General features: G+C 48.8%; 8 protein-coding genes across 8 annotated transcripts; 5 read left to right on the forward strand and 3 right to left on the reverse strand.

Moving 5' to 3' along the window:
* Positions 1–2,472: 2,472 nt before the first annotated feature.
* Positions 2,473–3,695, forward strand: KD926_006395 (uncharacterized protein; the record flags this gene model as incomplete). The annotated part of the gene is made up of 3 exons (XM_053099376.1): positions 2,473–2,661; positions 2,741–3,228; positions 3,362–3,695. 3 exons carry the CDS (start codon positions 2,473–2,475, stop codon positions 3,693–3,695), a joined length of 1,011 nt encoding a protein of 336 aa, XP_052956831.1.
* Positions 3,696–3,849: 154 nt separating this feature from the next.
* KD926_006396 (GMC family oxidoreductase) lies at positions 3,850–6,419 on the reverse strand (the record flags this gene model as incomplete). Its single annotated transcript, XM_053099378.1, has 4 exons — positions 3,850–4,074; positions 4,548–5,975; positions 6,028–6,099; positions 6,156–6,419. The coding sequence occupies 4 exons, from the start codon at positions 6,417–6,419 to the stop codon at positions 3,850–3,852; spliced, it is 1,989 nt and encodes a 662-aa protein (XP_052956832.1).
* A 620-nt stretch (positions 6,420–7,039) lies between these two features.
* KD926_006397 (aldehyde dehydrogenase family protein) lies at positions 7,040–8,598 on the forward strand (the record flags this gene model as incomplete). The annotated part of the gene is made up of 2 exons (XM_053099379.1): positions 7,040–7,087; positions 7,180–8,598. 2 exons carry the CDS (start codon positions 7,040–7,042, stop codon positions 8,596–8,598), a joined length of 1,467 nt encoding a protein of 488 aa, XP_052956833.1.
* A 156-nt stretch (positions 8,599–8,754) lies between these two features.
* KD926_006398 (Zn(II)2Cys6 transcription factor) lies at positions 8,755–10,262 on the reverse strand (the record flags this gene model as incomplete). Its single annotated transcript, XM_053099380.1, has 3 exons — positions 8,755–9,606; positions 9,678–10,159; positions 10,223–10,262. The coding sequence occupies 3 exons, from the start codon at positions 10,260–10,262 to the stop codon at positions 8,755–8,757; spliced, it is 1,374 nt and encodes a 457-aa protein (XP_052956834.1).
* A 2,229-nt stretch (positions 10,263–12,491) lies between these two features.
* KD926_006399 (uncharacterized protein) lies at positions 12,492–13,046 on the forward strand (the record flags this gene model as incomplete). The annotated part of the gene is made up of 1 exon (XM_053099381.1): positions 12,492–13,046. One exon carries the CDS (start codon positions 12,492–12,494, stop codon positions 13,044–13,046), a length of 555 nt encoding a protein of 184 aa, XP_052956835.1.
* A 2,044-nt stretch (positions 13,047–15,090) lies between these two features.
* Positions 15,091–15,639, forward strand: KD926_006400 (uncharacterized protein; the record flags this gene model as incomplete). Its single annotated transcript, XM_053099382.1, has 1 exon — positions 15,091–15,639. One exon carries the CDS (start codon positions 15,091–15,093, stop codon positions 15,637–15,639), a length of 549 nt encoding a protein of 182 aa, XP_052956836.1.
* Positions 15,640–16,033: 394 nt separating this feature from the next.
* KD926_006401 (FAD binding domain protein) lies at positions 16,034–17,545 on the reverse strand (the record flags this gene model as incomplete). Its single annotated transcript, XM_053099383.1, has 4 exons — positions 16,034–16,146; positions 16,202–16,489; positions 16,556–17,357; positions 17,408–17,545. The coding sequence occupies 4 exons, from the start codon at positions 17,543–17,545 to the stop codon at positions 16,034–16,036; spliced, it is 1,341 nt and encodes a 446-aa protein (XP_052956837.1).
* A 2,171-nt stretch (positions 17,546–19,716) lies between these two features.
* Positions 19,717–20,991, forward strand: KD926_006402 (aquaporin-like protein; the record flags this gene model as incomplete). The annotated part of the gene is made up of 4 exons (XM_053099384.1): positions 19,717–19,966; positions 20,151–20,705; positions 20,773–20,843; positions 20,902–20,991. The coding sequence occupies 4 exons, from the start codon at positions 19,717–19,719 to the stop codon at positions 20,989–20,991; spliced, it is 966 nt and encodes a 321-aa protein (XP_052956838.1).
* Between the last annotated feature and the right edge of the window lie 109 nt (positions 20,992–21,100).

Genomic DNA, 21,100 nt, shown 5'->3' on the forward strand with positions numbered 1-21,100 from the left:
ACCGAACTTTTCACCTCCTGACCCCATGCAAGGGAGGCCATAGACCCACCGACGATGGCAAGACACCCATCACGTATCTAACATTCCCGATGGCATCATACTCCAGGAGATGAACGTACTCCGAAATAGAAGTCACGACAACAGAGTCAGGTGGGCGAGATTAACGACCGTTACCGGCTCCGTTGGGTTGGAAAATGCAATTATCAGGTTAATTTCGGGACTAAAATGACAAAGACGTGTGGATATTCCACCTACTACCAGATGAAGTAGAGGAAATTAGGCTTTGATAATTGGGGTCTGCGTAAGGCCAGATTACTTCTGCATGACTTTCAAGCATCAAGTGGGTCGACTACTGCTGCAGAGGCGAGGGGATCCAAGACGCTAAGTAGACCGGCGAGAAAATAAGGTCGGAAAACGCCATCCTGCCCATTGCTTGCGTGCAGTACGCTGGATGGCGATTATTGGGTTTACCCCGGCGCAAACGCTAAGGATTCGGCCCATCAATTGCGTGCTGGACGGGGCCGATGTTGTTCTCCCTCCAACTGGGAAAAGTAGCAATGGTGCGATTCCATCCGTTTCCTCGTGAAGTGTTTATCTTCGGGATTTCCGACCACGAACTGCCAGTAAACTAGTATCTGGACAAGCTTATCAAGTACCCTTCGAGATGATACGACGCCTTCCGAATGGATCATATCATGGGGAGTTTCGACGGCATTTGGATGCATGGACGGCCGAGAAGAATCACGGAGGAATAGAAAAAAGCTCCTATAGCATTGCTTCACATGTTCATTAGCCGGGGAATTATCCTTCTCATCATCAGGTGTGCCTACATTGAATCGGCGTTTGATCGGGGCCTTGTCGGAGCAGGAGTCGGATTGAAATTTTGTGTGGCAACGTAATCCGCAATCTTTGGCCTGTTGAAAGAAAAGGATCGAAGCTTGTAGGCTACTGGGAAATTTTAAGTGAGGGAAGAATGCACTTGGCTTACAGTCTCCAACTGCTGTGGCTTTTGGCGAGGTTTCAGACGCATCGGATCACACATGGAGATCATTCACATGTAGTTCGTGCGAGTGCAGTCTGGCCATCATTAACGATAATAAAAAGTCATTTTTCTTTCGTCGCGTGGGTTTCTTTTTGGTAAAGTCTAGTGCGCATGGCTTGAGTAAAAATCGCGAAATTGGGGGTTTTTGTGTGACGTTTATCTCATTTGATTGTTTCAGATACCGACTTAGCAACACAAATGGATTCAATGCAATTTTTACCAACCGCCGACTCAACCTGTACGGAGGGATGAACTGTCAAGGTCTTGCTGGCATGAAGCTCAAATGAAGAGATGAATAGAAAGAATTGGGCTTGGCACTTTTAGGAGAAGTACCGCAAAATGGAACCACCCAGCCACTCGAGGTGGCCAAATGGCTTATGTCGAGGAGTTACTTTATATAGTGCAACTATAAAGAAGGGGGGGAATACTTGATCACTGTTGAAGGGTATTCACGGTCGAGAAAGATCTCGAGATCTAGCCATCTTCTCTTCTAGCTTATTTATAATAACGAGCTTCTCAAGTCCCTTGCTAGTTGTCTCATAAAAAAAACGTCAATCAGGATCACCATTCACTGATACCCTGAGCAGCATATGACCTTACAAAATGTGAGATTCTACTACCATAATTGCTTTGCTAGTTCCTTTCTAAGATACTTATTAGGAAAATCGTTGAAGCGAGAATCAACATAGCGACGATCCCTTGCGGTCAGCCAAAGAAAGTTCTAGTTCTAGGTAGTTCTAGGATGGTTCGCACTAATTGATCAGTGGCCACAATTTAGAGCCACTTACATAATTAAATATAGACAGGCGTAACTACTCACAGCTGAGGGATATCCTGAGCGTGAAATTGGGCCAAATACGTGTTGACACGCCCGTCAGGTATCTCGTCACATCTGCATCCATCCGCAGCGTCCATCGTGGCGCTTTGGAATTCCTTACTACTACACTATCGCCGTTTAAACCAGGCTAATGGAGCATCGACTTACTCGAACCAAGTAAAAGCTCTCGGACCACTTAATGATTGAGATGGGATGGGGTAACTGGTTGTTTCGACATGGCAATAACGGCCCAACCCGCAAATTCAGGCAACCTCAAGGGGCCTCGGATGCATTGTGTTACCAACGCTTTGTCTGTAACGCGCGTAGGAATATTAATCCACGATAAAGGTACGTCGTTGGAGACTATTGACCGTTGAAGCGAGGAAGGATTGGCTCAATGCCTCTTGGCTTGAGGTGGGATTCCGCAACATAAAGCGTATTTTCTTTGTTTTCCGGGACGACCCAACCGAGGTCCTTGTAGAAAATTGAGTAAGGCTATAGCTGCTTACAGGGATAGTCATGAGATGCAAGAGGTGGAGGAAATATTAATCGTTAGCCATCATTACCATGGTCGTCTCTTCTGGTGCTGATTCCTGCCGGTCTTGCTTCAGTTATGGGTGAATCGCGACCGATTCAAAAGATTCCCTCGGAACGCCTTGGTGAAAACAGACAGCAAGGGGCAATTATCGGAATCTGTATAGCCATACTTATATCAAGTTTCATTGTTTTTGTCCGAATATATGCGCGGGCCATGGTCATTCGGCAATTTGGTTGGGATGATCTGGTTATAGTCTTTGCTATGGTGAGTAATCCCTAGACGAGACGAGCCATACTTCCTCAGCCTTACGAGCACAGAGCAATGACAAAGCATCCCGGAATAGATTTTCAGCTGGGCTCTTGTGCCCCCTCTAGTGATGGTTGTACTCAGTGGAGGTGGGAGACATCTGATTGCAGTGGTCAACGACGATCCCGCTGCGCTGGACAAGTTGACTCTATGGATGGGCATTTCCTCAACAATCTATATCATCAATCTCGTTGTTTGTCGAATATCGGGCATTCTCTTCTACGCTCGACTGAACTCAATGCCACGGTTTGTACTCTATCTGCGCTTAACCTGCCTATTTGTGGTCGCAGCATTCCTCGTCCAAGTCGTGGTTACGATCATTCGATGCCTTCCAATCGCGGACATCTGGAAGAAAAAGGAGAACAGTGAAAGGTGTTTTGGAGCAGCAACCATAAGCTACAATTCTGCGTTGACCTTATCCGCGGATTTGTTGGTTTTGATTCTACCGACAAACATTATTCTCTCGCTGAAGGCGACCTTGAGCCGTAAAATCCTGCTGGGGATTATCTTGTCCTTCGGGATGTTGTGAGCTACGCCCAATAAAAGAATGATGCCATAGACGTCAAAGCTGACCAGATACTAGTGCTATCATGTAGGCTCAACCTGCTTATCAGGATATACAGGTGCATTCATTGCTCTAACGCTAGTTATACCTTAGAACCTCCGCCGGCCGCATTGTCGCTGTATTTCGCACGATCGATCACCCTGATGATATCACATGGTACCTTCCCGACGTCGTCATATGGACCGCCGCCGAAATATCCACTGCCATAATTGCCTTGTCCCTTCCGGCTCTGAAAGGGTTGTGTGGCTTTATGCTCAAACCGCGAGTATTGGAAATCGACCAAACCGACTCCCACCAATACGATATTCCACTCGGACGGGCAGGCGACATAACAAGACAGGAGATTCCGATCGTCTCTCATTCCTACCGCAAGGAGGGCTCAAGTCGCGGTGGTCGAAGTACCAGCCAGGAGCAGCTGTGGTCGTGACCAAACAAGACGGACTTCCTCTCTGTGTATCTCTTATCCGATCCATCTATAACTCTGATTTTAAAAAATTTTCGATTCAACAAAAAACCTTCTTATATTGCGCCCTTGGTTGTAATCTTCACAGTCTGCTTGGTCCTTCGACTTCGCCTCCACATTAGCTCGCCCAGTGTGGGGACCAGGCGACGCGGCGAATCGTGAAGACAGTAGCCCCAGCCTTTGGGTCAACCAAATGATTGTAGCAGTAGTAGTTGCGTTCATCGACGTGGTCATTCTGCAGTGGATGACGGCGCGCGGTTGTGCGCTGCTTCGCTTCACACTGGACGAAGATCGCGTGGCGGCGACGCACCCGCAGGAGTATCTGATATTTTCCCAGTGGCACCTTGGAAGGTCAGATTGTCTTCATAATCTTGGGCAGATTCACTTTACATGATGGGTATATTTGGGTCAAAATGTCAGTGAGGCTCAAAGGGAGGGTGGAGATTTCTTTTGTTCAAGCAGGTAGCAGTGTTTCGATGTAGAATTCAATGTGATTAACAGAGTAACCCGGTAGTCGGACTCTCCTTGGATACTGGATGATTTTCTCTTCATAAGACCGACAGAAATGAGAGAAAGGAAGGAAGGAGCAAGCGCATCTCACGATCCGACGTTTTACTTTTACTAACGGGGTGACATCTTGTTCTAGTCACTCTCTGGAGAAAGAGGGAAGTGAATGCCGCTCAGGACAGAGAAAAAGTAGAATAGTAAGCAGAATATTACCTAGAGCGACGCCTTGGCCCGTAACCCGTCCTCTTTAATCAGATCCGCCGCTCTCTCCGCTACGGCATACACGCTCGACAAGATATTCCCACTCACATTCCCTGGGAAAACGCTGGCATCAACAACCCGCAATCCTTTCACTCCGTTTACTCTCAGTCTCTCGTCTACAACCTGACCGATAGCGCACGTCCCGCATGGATGATACTCCGTCATACAGAAGTCTCTCACTGCTGCCTTGGCCTGCTCCCTATCTCCGAGTTGCACGCTTGGCGCCGGGTGCGCGCGCCGTTGGATCTTGTCTTTCAGCGGCGCGGAATTGACAATCTTATCGCAAAATTCCATACCCGCGGCGAGAACATCAACGTCCGCTTCATTCGTGAGATACGCCGGATCCACTGCGGGATTCTTTGTCGGATCTGAACTGATAATGTGGACGGTTCCTCGCGAGGCCGGATACTGCAGACAAGTGACGATAGTGAAGCCATCGGGATCGGTTGGAGAGCCGGGTTTTCCAAACTTCCCCTGGTCCTGGACCACTTCCTCGATATTCATGGTGCCTTGGAACATGATAAATTGGATATTCGCAGACGAAGGGCTTTGAAAATGGGCTGCAACCTGCTCCAGCTGGCGTTGCTGGAAGGGAGTTGCCTTGGGGGTTCGCTGAACCTTCTCGCAGGTCGTCGCGAGTTCGTGTGGTGAGGCTAGAGATGAGTAGGGGAGAAATCCCATGCAGCTGGTTCCTGCTGCCAGGATACCACAATTCTCTTTGGAGTATAGATCCAAATGCTGTTGGAGAACTTCTGGTTTCCGAAGGGAATCAAAGGATGTCGTCCCCTCTTTGAGCTCGTACACTGTTGCCGAGAGAACGTGGTCTTGTAAACATTCACCAACCCCCGGTAAGGGCACGACACATTCAACTCCAGCGGATCTTAGAATAGACGGATTGCCGATTCCGGACAACTCAAGCAGTTGGGGGGACTTGTACGTGCCACAGCAGAGAAGCACCTCTCTTGTGGCCCGGATGTCATATTCTCGACGCGTGTGCGAAATACGGACGCCCTGCGCAGAGTTTTCCTCGAGAATCACGTTCAATGCAAGCGCCTCAGTCAGGACCTTCAGGTTTGGCCGAGAAATGTTTGGTAGCAAGTAGGCACTCGCTGCATAACTACGCGTGCCTTTATCCTTGCTCCGGTCCACGGTCAACAAGGAAGAAAAGAAGCCCAAATGATCCCCTCCCCACGGATCAGTCGGGCTATTCGACATTCCGGAGGCTGTCTTGGCAGCTTCAATGAAGTAGCGCTCTAACGGGTTTCTCCAATCGTTGAAACTCGTGGAGACAGGTCCAGATTGTCCGTGTGATGATTTTCCGAAATTCAAAAAAGTAAAGTCACCGGGTTCTCCGGCCCTGTTGTCCTCGATCGACTCGTGCTTTCTGAAGTACGGGGCGACAGAGGACCACGACCACTCTTTCCCAAACGCCGACCAGTCGTCGTAGTCTTGCTTGGATCCACGAACATACATCATCTGGGCTTGTTAATGGGTTTTCTTCTGTCAAGGGTAGATGTTAAGTACTTACGCCGTTGGTTGCACTGGACCCCCCAAGCATCTTGCCCCGAGTCATAGCATGAACTTTGTTGCCATTTGCTTTCTGGGCATTTTTTAGACGGGTGTGTTACTGACAAGACGGGGTTCGGTATCTCTCACCTGAGGCACAGTCTCCAGCATCCAATCGTACTCGGGAACTCCCAGAATCTGCGGAAACATCGCAGGGGTGCGAACGAACTCATTTCTCGTTTGGTCTTTCCCGGCTTCAATGACACCCACGTTGACCAAAGGATCCTCACTCAATCGAGCGGCGAGGGTGAGACCGGCCGTGCCACCGCCCACAATGAGATAGTCATAGGAGACTTGGAGGAACTCGTCGAGAGAGCAGATTGCACCTCGCGTTTGCGATTGAGGGTCCGCCATGGGGTATAGATCCAAGCAACGTGACTCCGTATGAGCTGAGAAGGAGAGATCACGAAGTAAATTTTGGTTTCATTCAAGAGGATGGACCCACGACGGCGATAACAGGCGTTTTTATTCCGGCGAGACCCTCGGGGACGTCAAGGCTCCACCCCGGCCGGAGCCGTAATTTGGGTCCGACGGGCCCCAACTCCATACTTTTGACGGGGTTTTACCATCGTTCAACCCCCCGCAATGCCATATGCCATTGGTTCCCAATTTTCAGAACAGTGTTTCGAAGGACGGGACACAAATCACTTGCAGACGGTATACTCCGTATTCTTCCCTGCGCGCACACATCAGATGACTCTGAATCACAGGATCAGTCACAGCCAATCATCATGCATTGCGCGCTCTCCACTCTCGTGCATGCTTAGTGTTGCCTTTCGCAACGCTCATTGGCCGAGGGAGGTCTGGATGGCAGCTGTCCCCGCGCGAGCAGAGCAGCAGGATTCGCGCCTCTTGTGAACTGAGAACTCGGAGAGATTACAAAATAGAAATAGTCGTTGCTGGCCCAGACCGTCTTTGGCACTGCCATTTCATTCAGGGGAGCTATATTTACCTAGTGACCTAACGATCGCACCATGTCGACTTCCCAGGAATTTCACACACGGCTTTTTATCAACAATGAGGTAGGCGGTGGTTTCTATTTTGTTTCCTTGCACGAATCTGGTGTCGGAGTACTCAAAAAGCTGGGTGAATTCGCAATGCTGACCGTTGCCAGTATGTACCCGCTAAATCAGGAACCCTCTTCGCCGTCCGCAATCCCTACGACGATTCCCTCGTATCCGATTCAGTCCACCATGCCGGTCAAGAAGACGTTGACAGCGCCGTGTCAATCGCTCTAAACGCATACAATGGTCCCTGGGGGTCCATGCCCGGGCAAGAAAGAGCCAAACGAATGCTGGCGCTTGCAGACTTGCTCGATGCTCAAGGCGCCGAGCTAGCAACGCTCGAGAGTCGTGCGATCGGACTGCCCATCACCATGGCGCGGGGTATAGCAGGCTTCATCGGAACGATATGGCGCTATTATGCCGGTTTCTGTGACAAGCTCCCGGGAGAGTTTGTGCCCGAGGGGGACAATCGCGTATACAAGATCGTTCGACACGACCCGTTTGGCGTCTGTGCGGGGATCGGGGCCTGGAATGCGAGTCTCTTCTTTTTCAGCATGAAGATTGCGCCCGCGGTCGCGGCGGGGAATACGTTCATCTTCAAAACGTCGGAGAAGTCTCCACTGGGAGCGTTGCAGATCGGGGAATTGATCGTCAAAGCGGGTTTCCCGCCCGGCGTCATCAACATACTGAACGGGGACGGAAAGACGGGCGCACTTCTAGCGTCGCACATGGACATCGGCCGGCTGAGCTTCACAGGCTCAGTGGAGACCGGAAAGAAGATTCAGGTCGCGGCCACCCAGAGCAATTTGAAAAGAGTCACGCTTGAACTGGGCGGCAAGTCCCCGTCGATAATCTTCGACGACGCCGACCTGGAAAATGCCTTATTGCACTCTTCGCAGAGCTTCCTCGTTCATTCGGGACAAATTTGCGTGGCCGCATCGCGGGTGTTGGTGCATAAATCTATAGTTGATTCCTTTGTAACTGGGTTGAAGGCAAGATTCGAGGCGCTCGCGGGGGCATCAGGCGATCCCAGCCAGGATTCCACCTTCCTCGGCCCGGTCGTCGATGCCGGCCAAAAAGACAGGATTGTCTCCCTCGTCAAGGGAACGGAAAGCGGAAGCCCGACTGTGGTTCTAACCGGGGGCGAAGCTAACAAGAATTTCGTGACGCCAACCATTCTGCTTAATCCACCTGTTGACTCGGCTGCCTGGCGGGAAGAGATATTCGGTCCAGTTGTCTGCGTTCGCTCTTTTGAAACGGAAGACGAGGCAATCAGCCTGGCGAACGAAACAACTTATGGACTTTCTTCATGCGTATTCACCCAGGATATCCCCCGGGCACTGCGACTTGCCAAACGTATTCAGGCCGGGGCGGTCGCGATCAACTCCAATCACCAGCCGGATTATGATCAGCCCTTAGGAGGTTGGAAGCAGAGCGGAAATGGTAGTTATGAAGGTGGCCGGGCAGCGGTGTTGAGCTATTTGCAGGCAAAAGCTGTTCTCATCAACTTTCCGGCGGCCAAGCTATGAGGCGATGTGATTTGTACATTACCCACTCACACTCACGGTATCATAGCCTAGCATTCGGTTCACACTGAACGATTCACATAATTAGAATGAATCTCGTGGTCTTTGCGTTGGGGGTCGCCGTGGGGGTATCGTTGATTTGTAGACAAGAATTGCGCTTTATGTCCCTATAAGACTCGAGATACCTTCGGGTCGAATCAGTAAATCAAACGGCTCAACGGTGTTTTCTGAGTTTGGGCTCTTTGGGCAATTAAACTGCCCAGATGCCTTTCGTCGTCGATAAATACTGGCCAAAAGATGAATTGTCCGTCTGATGTCTCCCCAATGTGAGCATTCCCACATTCTTTGTAGTCGGCCTAGTAAAAACACAATCTCGGCCTCTTTTTGCACAGTACAGGCGAGAATCGTAAACGGCCATGAATAGTGTTGATTCCAAAATATCCCCTGTACGTCCGATTTCAGATTGCTCAGGATCTGTTTGACCCGCTGTTGAATCCGGCTGTCCCCTGCGCCGACGTCAGGTTGCGCTATCTTCATAAGGACGATGTCGGCTGTCAGTGCATAGAGCTCCGCTGCCTTTTGAATATCCGTCCCGGGTGCCGCGTTCTCTCCGTCAGCACCAGACTGCGGAATCAGCCACGCACTGAGCTCAAGCCGCAGGGAGCACACCAGCAGTCTGTCATCATAACTGAGCGGGATTCGGCTTGCGAGCTGGGATATTTCCAGCATTATGCGACATAGCGCCGGGGGCATAGCTAGTGGTGACTGCTGAGTTGTCTCGAGATATTCTTGGACCTGGTCCCAGCATACCGAATCGGCAATTGACATAGTGGTCGGAGACATGAGCGTCATTGTCGAGGCATGGTATATTAAGGATGCAGAACAAGTCATTCCCCTAGTTGATTCTTCATCTGGTTCAAATTCAGCGGCCCTTTCCATCTTCATGGCCATGATGCGCGACGCGCCAAGTAAGTGGCTGCTTGCACCGCAGGATGGTCCAGGCTGGGCTCTCTTTAACAATATTAGTACCAGAGCGCTAAGCCTCTTAATGACAATAGCTGCTTCAATATCCTCAAACTCACCTCAAAAATACACATGGCTAACGTTGCAACCAACAGCCAGTCCTCTGTTCCTTCCAGTGTTGAATTCTCAATCATCGATCGCGTGATTCCGAGCGCATTTGAGTAGTATTTCAGAGCTTCGCGCATTCTGCTTTCCTCCGTCCCCGACTGGAACAACGCAGCGCAGGCAAGGAGCGAATTCAGGAGCGGAGGACTGGCCATGCCCATCGCCAGTAGGTCATCACGCGATGCCCGCGGCGTCCCCGGAATGAGAAGGTGTGGTAATACACTTGAAGCAAAGTATGTGAATAGTGACTCCTCGGCTCGATTATGAAACGTGGTTAAGCAATGGGCCGCAATGTCGATGCTTGACGTGTTCTTCACAATCGCTGTCGAATCGGTATCCACAGCCCCCTTCAATGGCCAGATACAGGTCAAGAGGTTCCGACGACAAGCTCGACAAGTGCCGCTCTCCTCGTCACATTTCTTGCGCCGCGTGCGACCTAGATGGACATCTGTCAGTGCTGTCGGTCACGACATGTGGCAGGGTCAGGGGAAGGGCGGACATGTCAAGCAGCCCGACTTGGTTCTCCATTTTGCCGGCATGATTGGAAATTGATGGCGCACACTGCAGAGCTGCTTCGGTTCCCTCGGGTTCTTCGGTATTCAGCCGCCTTCACAAGCCGCTGAAGAGGTCTCGGTACCGTGTTTCTGACGACCCGTTGGGATCCGGGAGGGAAGAGTCGGTGAAATGCGGAGAGATCAGCGGAGCCCCACCGCCGGTTAACGGCCTTCCCGTCCCGTGCCCGCGCTAGACCACTTCGGGCACACCGCTCACGTGCCCGGGGGCCGTGCCGAGGCTCTCGTCCATGCTCCTGTCAACAACGCTTTGTAGTGACCAGAGGACTTCCCACGTCAATTGACAGTTTACTTCTCTCTCAACAATGTGTGCTGGAATAGAATGGCTCTGCCATGGCAATCAGGGCTGTTCACGATTTGCCTATTTGCCCATTTTGACGATACCATATCGGCAAATCGTCAAAATTACTTAATTAGGATTAGCTATTTAACAATATGCCGATTTTACTCCACATGATCATAAATTCATAATATATATCTAATGTGAAGGGCTCAGTCTAGGATCGTTATATTCAACTAACCTGACCTAGGCAGCTGACAACGAGAATTTCAAACATGAGGAAGAAAGGAAAAGAGAGTAAGAAATGATCTGACAATACAACAGTTGCGAGAAACTAGCAGATTGTGACGACCTGCGCTCCGAGCGTTACCCTTCTCAGGGTATTTGCATAGTTTGCACTGTTTGATTCGTTTGTCCTATATAATGGGTTTTTTTACTACTTCAAGCAGTAAATCGTTGTTTTTTTCTTCTTCTTTCCTCAACCTAGTGTTTCGTAACTAGCCTGTAATAAAGATTATTTTTGTGGCGGTCTAAAAAGGAGCTTAGTATAAGACAAGTTTGTTTATGACTCGTAGTCAAAGAATTTTCCCATGGGGAAGAAAGGCTATCTAGGAGGGAGGATCCAGAGCCTCTATATGATGCCTGCAGAGCATCCAGGAACCTTCCTGGATGCCAACCGGAGGGTCCCTCGATCCTATACTAACTAACCAGAACGTTCCTCCGCACTGGGAAGTTCCCTGGCTTCAGGAGGTCACAATGACTTCTTCCTGTATCTTGATATTATATATAGTTGTGAAGGCCCGTAGTAGCTTTCGCATATATGCCTCGATGAGGATCGAGAGACAGCAAATCTGCGTATGAACAGTGTGCGGCAGACTGAAAAGCTGAGATTAATTTTCCTGAGAGGTACCAGCACTCGCCAAACCCCTGTAAAGCTGCCTGTCTGGCAGTTAGCGGCAGCATGGAACGCCATTTTTGGCCTAGACTTGTCTTTCTGAACCGATATATGCAAGCGAAGTGCCCCCAAAATCGTTTAATGGTATATCAACCCTCCCAATAAATTAATTACTTCCCTTAGCATATTCGTGGAGACCGGAAAAAACTCACATTGATTACAATACATAAGACCTTCGACAATTTATGACCGGCTGCGCAGGAAATCCATAATCACAATTGCGCGTGTGATCTTTCAAAGACGACTTTTCATATTATTATCGAACTAGGAGTTAATCTAGAGTCTGTCAACTTTACCTGATAGACATTTCGATACGCTATCGAGATACCTTAACACACCACACCACAACGCGTCACAGCCTATTCATGAGGTTCTAGCAGACGGTTTTCAAGTATCTGAAACAAATAGTAGAGATAGTTCCAAAGGTAATGGCATTCATTGTGAATGATAGCTTAGCATTGCCAAAGCGAGGCAGTTCTATCTCGTGACTGGGGTGTTGTTTACGATAGGCTAGTCCACAGACACACGAACCTGAGAAATTTGGTACCCGTTATTATTCCTTTTTGTGAACTCCGTACTTTGTTCTTTGGCCTCTCAAAGACATTTTCTTTACGATATCAAATATTATTCCAGGAAGGTGGCACCTAATATCACAAAGCGTAAGGTCCTACAACCGGTTCATTCCTGTTACACCTTTGTAAACCAACCAACCCTGTTTCTTATCCGACAGGGCTTTATTCTTTCACAGACCGAGCTTTAGGTCTCAACTCTTCAGATCAACCGACGTCTTCCATTTACTTGTATTCTTTCTGGGTGTTCACCATGATCTATTAGGGATTTAGCGGTCCAAAGATATACTTAAAAGCTAGAGCCTCTCTGGACTTGGTACTTTTCCAAAAAAGTCTCACTCTCCGTCATCAGCTGCCTAGATATCTTCCGCTGTTTGACCGCAATAGTCAACATGGTAGATCTCTGTAGTCCATGTCGCTCTAGACACGACGAAGAGGAAGAGGGGGCTCAAGAGCAGGCCCGCACTGCGGCGAGCCAACAACGCCAGCGAGACCTCATTACGGCTGCCTCCGAACGTCTGCTGGCCCAAGATCTCTCGCCACCACGCAGCCTTGTCAGTATCTCGGTTTGTTATCCTGAGAATGTTAGATTCAACGTCAACATACGGCGTGAAGTTGGTCGATACCTTCGACACGTTCTTGAGGATCGTGTTTATACCGGCATCCCCCGTGCGGTGCCTGAAAACCATCTTCACGAATGTCGTGCCATGATAGTTGCTCTTAAGGATGACGGTAGATACTCGTCAAGATCGCGTGAGTTCCAAGGGCACCTCAACCGAAGGGCGCTTGAGGCCGTCAACTCCAGATTGGTGCAATGTCATCCAGATCTTCGAATCCAGTATCCTTTCGTCACAACTGGTCTTATGTTAACCCTGGTCCGTCTTCAGAATCGTGATCCTCGACCCAATCGGCTTGTCCGTCTCCCCACCTCCGATCCAGATATTTAATTGTTCTCATATGATGTCAGTTAGCGAACATTGAAAATGAGCATTGGTCAAGTTGTTGCCTTTGAAAATTGATTGTTTTGAATTCTGTCATTAGATTGGTTGTACTATGCACTAGATAGCTTCTAATAATTAATCCCAGACGTAAGCTACCTAATGGTGCTCACCCCAAAATAGCCTGTAGATCCGGATGCTTCTTTCCTAGACACAAAAGCATCTTGGCAACGTACATTCCCGACTTTTGCTTTTACCTATAGAAAGCGCTTATAAGCAGTTGAACTTTTGATGCTAGGCCTCAAGACGTGAGAATATTGCAATTGGCCCAGCAGTAGGACCTTTTGAATTTCTTTAAAATTAAGCATAGTATATAAAACGAATTGAAAAGAAGAATCCAACAACCAGCTGGTTGAATCCGTTGGAATCGATATAAATATCTACTCGCTTCCATGATGCTCAGTATCGTAGACTTTCTTTTCAATGGCTTGATAAATTTGGTTGGTCATCAGCCAGTCTCATCCTAATTGGAACATTTCAAGATCTGTCTTTTAATTGGAAAGCTCCGGTTCGATAAGCTACACGACTCAACAGTCATATTTAGCCGATACTGGATGTTGCCAGCACAGAAGACTTTCATTTTACACTCAGCATTTGAATTCTAGATACCCCATTAGTCTTGAGAGCTATCTCTGAGTCTGCACCCAAACTCACAAAGCTACCACGTCCAAAATGTCCCTCACACAGGTTTCCCTTCAGAGAGTTCTCCTGTATCCCCAGGGTCAACGGCGTCCAAACATCGTCACGAGCAACACTGCACGTGGTGGAAACGAAGAGAACAACCAGGTGCATATTATCTTCGCGCAAATCAATTTCTGCATTGACCGTCATACTAATACGTCGGACCTGGGGGAGGTTGGCCGGGAGATCTTGCGATTGATTAATCGGCGGACCGAAAATGGGGTAGTCGCTCCACCCAGTCCTTAGAATCACCAGCACATGTGTTATGTTATCTGCATGAATTTCAGCTTCCAAGTCCAGGGATGGATGAGCGATGAAAGTTGCGGAAACAGGAGCTATGAGTTTACGAATAGCTATGCGGATCGTATAGTGAACACAGGAGGTAATGTTCAATATCCATACAATGCAGGTGATTTTGGCTTGAGCTTCTTCCGTGAGTATCAGAGATATATGCACGATTTGGGGATGCCCTACTTATGGATTCTATCATGATTGTGGGTACGAGTTTACGTCTGCGAAAGACAGATTCAGCACGGGCCTTTTCCTTTCTGGTACTGGTTACTTGAACATAAGCGGGCTATAAGTCTACCGTCTGAAATAATTAAATAAGTTGTTAAAAGCCAGTCTATGCCATTTTTATAATGTCAGGCCCACTATAAAAGCCATCTTTACCTTCAAGAACGCCCTATGAATTGCGTGCAGTGGGATCGTTTTTCTTTCATAGAGATCATTTGGTGGCTGTTTGCACAGGTTGAACCCACAAAATCGGGCAGCCTTGAGGAGAATAGCCTAGTCCCTGTTCTTGAAATTCCAAAAAGAGAACCTGTCGGACACTGTATCGCGGAAAGGTATCACAGAACATTGAGATTGCCATACATGGCCTCATAGTCTCCCTTAGATGCCCATGCTTGGGGCTCCCATGACTCAGACTTCCGGCCCGGCCCTCTTCAAGGGAGGCTCCGCTACATACTGTAGACAGCTAAGATGCAAAGCCTATTTTGGTAGTTCGAATTAGTAGGTTATGGGCTGGAATTAGAGGATATTATGGTCTGCATATGTCAAAGAGAAGTACAAATCGAAATATCCGTGTAGTTTTGGCATTTTTAGTCTCATACCCTTGTAACTTTAGTACCGGATAGACCCGAATTCTTCCAATCGCTCACAAGCATATATAGAGCCCATCAGTCACATGGACTGTGCCTATCTTAGGCAAGCCCCGTGTGCTTCCTCCGATCGACGTCATTAAGTCACTTAAATTTCTGGATTAGTTCGTTTGATATTCTTTGCGTTCGACAACAACCGGGTTTTTGTCATGTCTGCCGTCGAGATCTTCTATGAACAACGAAACTTAACGCCCGAAGAGCTAGAAGAAAGGAACGCCGAGAAGATCGAACTTGGCTCGGACCCACCGCTGATTGACGACGTTCGCTATCTCATCGATATCAACTTATATTTGGACCCAAATGTGCCGCTTAACCGTCTAGGCGCAGTTTCCAAGGCTATTGGTGTTGAGCTGCGTCAGCGCCCTGTTGTGGAAGATGCGGCCGATTCGCGCAATGGTGTGCCGTATACCATATTGGTTATGGCCTTGGACTTTTGTGGAGTTCCCGATCTCTGTGATGACACTATCAAAAAGGTAGCGCATGCAATGGCTCAGGAGTTGATCCGGCCCCTCGAGCAAGCTGACCGCGACGAACCCATAGAGTTTCCCTATTTGTCTGAAGGCGACGAATTCGGTCTCTACCTGGCCAGGAATGCCACTAACAAAGCGCCAGAAGAATCTCACAACGAGTTCACATCTGAAGAGGAGCTTCCATTCGACGTGGCACCATTTGAGGATCCATGGTCAAGTGAAGATTGACCATTTCACCATAATCAATAGACTTCCTTTACCGACTTTACCTTTTCCCTGACCTTCCATCAAATTCCAATTCCAACTGAATCAGACCTTTTTTTTGTTCTCTTCTGTTCTCTTCTGTTCTTTCTGTTTCTTTGTTTCTGTTTCTTCTTCTCCCGCTTAGAATGTCAACTTGGGCATGGACAATAGGAGCATTCTTGTAAGGGTTCCAGGTTTGGTTGTTTATGTGTCATCTAATGTGTTTAATATCCGCTGCGATTTGGAAGTGTAGACAAGAAAGGGTGATAATTAAGAAGCGATTCAATAAAGACTGACACAATACTGACACACTGGAGATTGAAGATACTTCCAATCCTAATTTTCAATACTCCCAGTATAGCTACAAAGGTCATGTGCGTTAAAAGAGGGGATTCAGCTTGCGAAACACATTTTCCGGATCATACTGCTTCTTGGTTTCGAGTAGTTTCTCGGCATTGATTCCAAACATTTCTCCCGGGGACACTTTCGTTTCTGAACGAATGATTAGGACAACGTAGAGCGTTGTATGTGAGGTTCTCTTTCTTACCTTGGGTATAACTAACAAAGTTAGACACCAAACTTGATGTCTCGTGGTTTTCGCGTTTCAATTCAATGTCAAACATCTCTTTGACTTCGGACGCCCATTTTATCATCTCAGCATCCTTATTCTCATCTGTCCACTGCAACACCAGAGCTGCGTTTACCAGTAGATGGCGACTAGGAAACGCAGTTGATGCTATAGGAACCTTAACAGCGGCAGATAGATCGATGCAATCCATTTGTATGGAGCTTTTGCCCATTTCTGGCTCAATCTCAATCTTGCGTTTGAGCTCATCTATTAGTTTACATACCAGTGAGGGCTTTAAGGGCGAGCTGAACAAGATCCCACCGGAAAACTTACGACCACCTTCAGGGGCAGCGGCGTTTAGCATTGCCGGAACGTCACGGTAGGGTTTCATACTGACATCGAAGGCAATATATCCCAGGTCAAGCAGTGGTGCAAAGTGCCGTTGACCGGCACTCTCGCTTCCATTAAAGAAGACAATTATATTCACAACCGGTTCATGACTGATTGGACATATTGCGATCGCGCATAAGAGAGCCGCCTTGCCTTCAGGGTGCTTCGAAACGATATCCAGCATCTCGACAACGCTTGCGAGTTTGTCGCCCGGGAATGTGACAATCCCTGCCCAGACATTATTTTCCTGAGGATGAGCCTTGAACGTGAATTCAACGGCGAGCCCAACGCACTGACCCGCTCCACGGAGAGCCCAGAATAGGTCTGGGTTTACCTTCTCAGAAGCCGTCAGTTGTCGACCGTCTGCGACGACCACTTGTGCAGACAGCAGGCTATCAATGACCATTCCATATTGTGGGGTTAAAAACCCGTTGCCCCCGCGAAGAGTAAGGCCACCAACGCCAATATGACTCCCTGTTCCTCCAACTACAGCCAAGTTGAACTGGGCCGCAGCGTTATTCACATCCTCCCATAGCGCACCCCCTTGCACAGTGACAGTCTTTGCCAGCGGGTCTACTCGCACTTTGTTCAGGCGCGCAAAATTGATCGATACACCACCATCACTCGAGGAGGACGAATCGGTGGAATGACCCCCACATTTGACAGCGAGGTCGAGATGATTGTCTTTGGCGAAGCGAACGGCTCTTGCTATATCGTCGGCGTTATCGGGAAGAAGCACAACGCCCTAGTTAAGATCAGCACAGCGCACTTGGAGAAGAATATACAGAGACATACAGCTGGTCTGGATGCGATGTCAGACCATCTCTTTAGACCTTCTTCATACCCTTGGTCTTCAGGGCAGATGACGGCCGTACCTTTGCCAAGATGAAGCTTCAAGGCTTCAATTTGATCACTAGAAATCTTGCCCGACATCTTGAGAAAAGATCACTGCCCTGACGAGAATTCGAGGCTCCACTACCATATTTTGAGAAAGTTGTGACCAGCAGTCTGAAAAAAATAAATGTTCTGAGGATAATCAGGTTTTTGAAAAGCCGCGGATGACTTCAACAACCCTTTCTTATGGCATAAAAAAAGTTTCCGATTTCAAGGCCGTGAAACGCAGATTGCCAAATATGCCAACCACATCAAGCAATCAAGTTTTATTAACCATGGAAAGTGGTAAACGAGTGCATTCGCTCACATGAACCAACCTTCATGCTTGTCCCGGCGATGTGCCCGGTTTTCTTCGATACAAACCTTGACGGGCCATACAGGTTTCTGGCGAAGGACTTGCACAAGCCAAGGCCTCATGAAAAAAGAAGATAATAGTTTCTAGTCAGGTTAAGCCCGCTAACTGTATATTTTTATCTTAAGAACTTTGAGACTTAATAGAGATATTAAATGTAACGACTAATAATTACTAGAATTTTTGATTTAGAAATATCCGACGATATTCTCACCTCGGCGCCTGTAATTTCAGGCATCCTTATCGGCCGAGAAGCGCATCTCATCGCCTGATTGGGTCAATTGGCCCTTGTTCAGAGCGTAAAATTCAGTCTCATCGCTTTTCATGAATCCGCGAGAATGACACATAAAATGTATCACCAATCATCTCTCCTGTGATCTCGCGCGCGACCTGTGAGTAATGTCAAATCAAGGGGGTTGGAACTTGGTGCACGCCTCCCTGACTGGAATACCCCCACGTCTTTTCCGAAAATGGTGAAGAATGTAGGGACTAGGGATACTAATTGACAGCCAATGTACAGTACCTACTCCGTGATTTTCTCCTCGCACTCGTAAAGCACGAAGTACCAAACCGTAGTGAGTCCTCCGAATCAACCCGACCCAGGAGTCCGGATGACAAGAATCCGTACGGCGCCCTGAATCATGTTTCTTAAGTGGATCTCCAACAGGGCCGGTGTCTCTAATCCATGCATATTCCCCAAACAAGCTTCTCCGATCGTCAGGTGTCTCCAAAACAGCGGCATGTCCGGCATCTCAAGCCGTGCCAGGGAGACAATCTTCAAATCCCCCTTGGAAAATTCAATGCGTATCACATCCCCGGCGCAATAGAACGCAAACCACCGGTGTTCCAAGCCTCCAAGCCCGTAAGCGACGTTCAACCGCGTCATGGCCAGATCGACGGTTAACTCCGAAAGCCGGAAACCGGAGCGGGAGGCAGGCATGACCGACCGAGCCCTAGAGGAACGCGCGATCTCAATATGACATGTTGGATGAGATGATGGCAACCACTGTCATTTACCAAATAATATGTTGTATTACAGTATTCCCCTAGGCTTATCGTGTTCCGGTTGGTCGATAGGGCTCGTTCCTGGATTGGACGCATAGACCTTCAGGATGGTTTCTCAATTTGAAAACCCCTGACTCCGGTCAATGATGAATTTCTCCACATTTTTCCAGTCTGGATCCTTTGGCCCGTTCGTTGATTGCTTGGAGGGAAAGACAATAAGCGGGCTCCATTTTTTGCGCATTCGCCATTCGGTCGAGAGATTCAGAGGTCACAAAAAAATCCCTTCAAAACATCGAAATCTCCAGACAACCGGAGGAGGAGCCGCCACAATGTGAGGGAATATGGCTCACAACCACGGTAATCAGTCCACTCGGTAGAATCGATGGTCTTCATCAGCCGTAACGCTGGCTTTTGCAGCATTAAAGTATGGTCCGAGGACGGCAAAGCCCTTTTTCCTCGGGGTGGCGCAACCTTGATCCTTGGGAATGACGATAACTTCGGACCTGATCCACCCTTATTGGCCACCCAGTTTCAGTCGACATAATTGAATTTGCCAACGGTTTCTAGAAGGTCAGCTTTATCTCGCCAAGACTCGAGGAGAGACCCGCTGAAAGTCGGATTGCCGAGCCGAGAAAGCAAATCACGAAGTCCGAGATACCAAGTGAATCTAGTCTGTTGGCGAGAAGCCACGCTGCTGGCGATGAGAGAATCCCATCCGGGCGGTCCCGACGTGTCTGACTATATCGTGAGATAACTATCTGCCATGTCAGCTTTGGCTATCGATCTCTCTCCTTCTTCCTTCCCCTAAGTTCGCGGCCAGCTTATCTCGAGCGCCGGAATTGACCTTCCCATCATGGTGGCTTATCTGCCTGAGTACGAACACGAAGAGCAGCAGGGGCCGTTGACGCCCTCGACGATCCCACCCTTCGCCGGACGCTTGGGAGGAAACCAGGACTTTGTCGTTGACAGGAACGATCCTCGGAATGAGAAGGTGTTGGAAAAGGTGCCCGATGCGGCACCGTGTATGACACTGCGAGAGGTCTTCGACTTCCGAGGGTTCCTCAGTGCTGATCTATGGAAGTTTGCACTATTAGAATGTGTCGGTAAGGAATCCTTCTGCTTTTATACCCAATTTCCTTATCTCTACGGAATCGCCCCGTCGAGATAACCATCTGAAACCTGAAACCCAATGCAAATGCAACTACCAAACCCTATCTCCCGCCCCTGTTCGTTCTTATCAGCAGGCATGCAGATAGTGAAGAATGAAGGCTAACACGGCCCAATCAGCCAGCATGATGAACGTCTTTATCACAGCGTGGGTAACCACGCACGCCCCATCCAACGACGGCGCCCCTAAATCGCAGGCCGGTATCTACGCCACCCTCACCTTCTTCTCGCCCATGTTCGGCGGTATCACCAACCTGCTCCTCACGCCGCTGTTAATCTACACCTTCGGCCCGTCTAGTGGTGGCCACATCAGTCCCACCATCACGCTAGCCACCTTCTTTGCGCGCATCATCTCCTTTCCGCGCATGGTTCTGTACCTGGTGGGCCAGACGCTGGGCGGTGCACTGGCCGGCTTTGCTCTTCATAGCGCGTACGGCACCCGCACGTTCACCGTGGGTGGATGCTATATTGATACGGGGCTGGTTCCCGTGAAGGATGCGCTGATCATTGAGTTCATGGCGTGCTTGATCTTAATTTTCTTGGCATTTGGAGTAGCGCTAGATCCGAGACAGGCAAAGGTGTTTGGACATGCGACCGCGCCGTGGTTCGTGGGCGTCGTGCTGGGTGTTGTGACATGGGGAACAGCGTGGACTAGAGACGGATATATCGGTGCCAGTGAGTACTCTATCATACCACTGCCTCTATCTCTTCAATGGAGTTGAAGTGGGACTGACAACGTTAGGTGTAAATCCCGCCCGATGCTTCGGTGCCTACGTGGCGTCAAGCTTTCCTGGGTACCATTGGATCCATTGGGTACGTTCATTCTCTTATTCAGGCAGCTCATTGTCAATTCTTTCTAACAAAAGGATAGGTCGGTCCATTGGCGGCCGCAGTGGCTCATGGCCTTGTGTATTTTATTGACCCGCTTTGGCAAGACCCCCGGACGCCTTCGAGTTCCTAATTGCCTGTCAAGATCGGGCCAATTGGGTTGACCATTGCGTGTCAATGGTGTAAATATGATGTGTATATAGTGTAGATTATGAGCATTTATCATCTTGTGGATATCTGGA

This window comes from Aspergillus affinis (genome assembly GCF_023601865.1).
Source record: "Aspergillus affinis strain CMG 70 chromosome Unknown NODE_33_length_288726_cov_88_254756, whole genome shotgun sequence".
Classification (NCBI taxonomy): domain Eukaryota; kingdom Fungi; phylum Ascomycota; class Eurotiomycetes; order Eurotiales; family Aspergillaceae; genus Aspergillus; species Aspergillus affinis.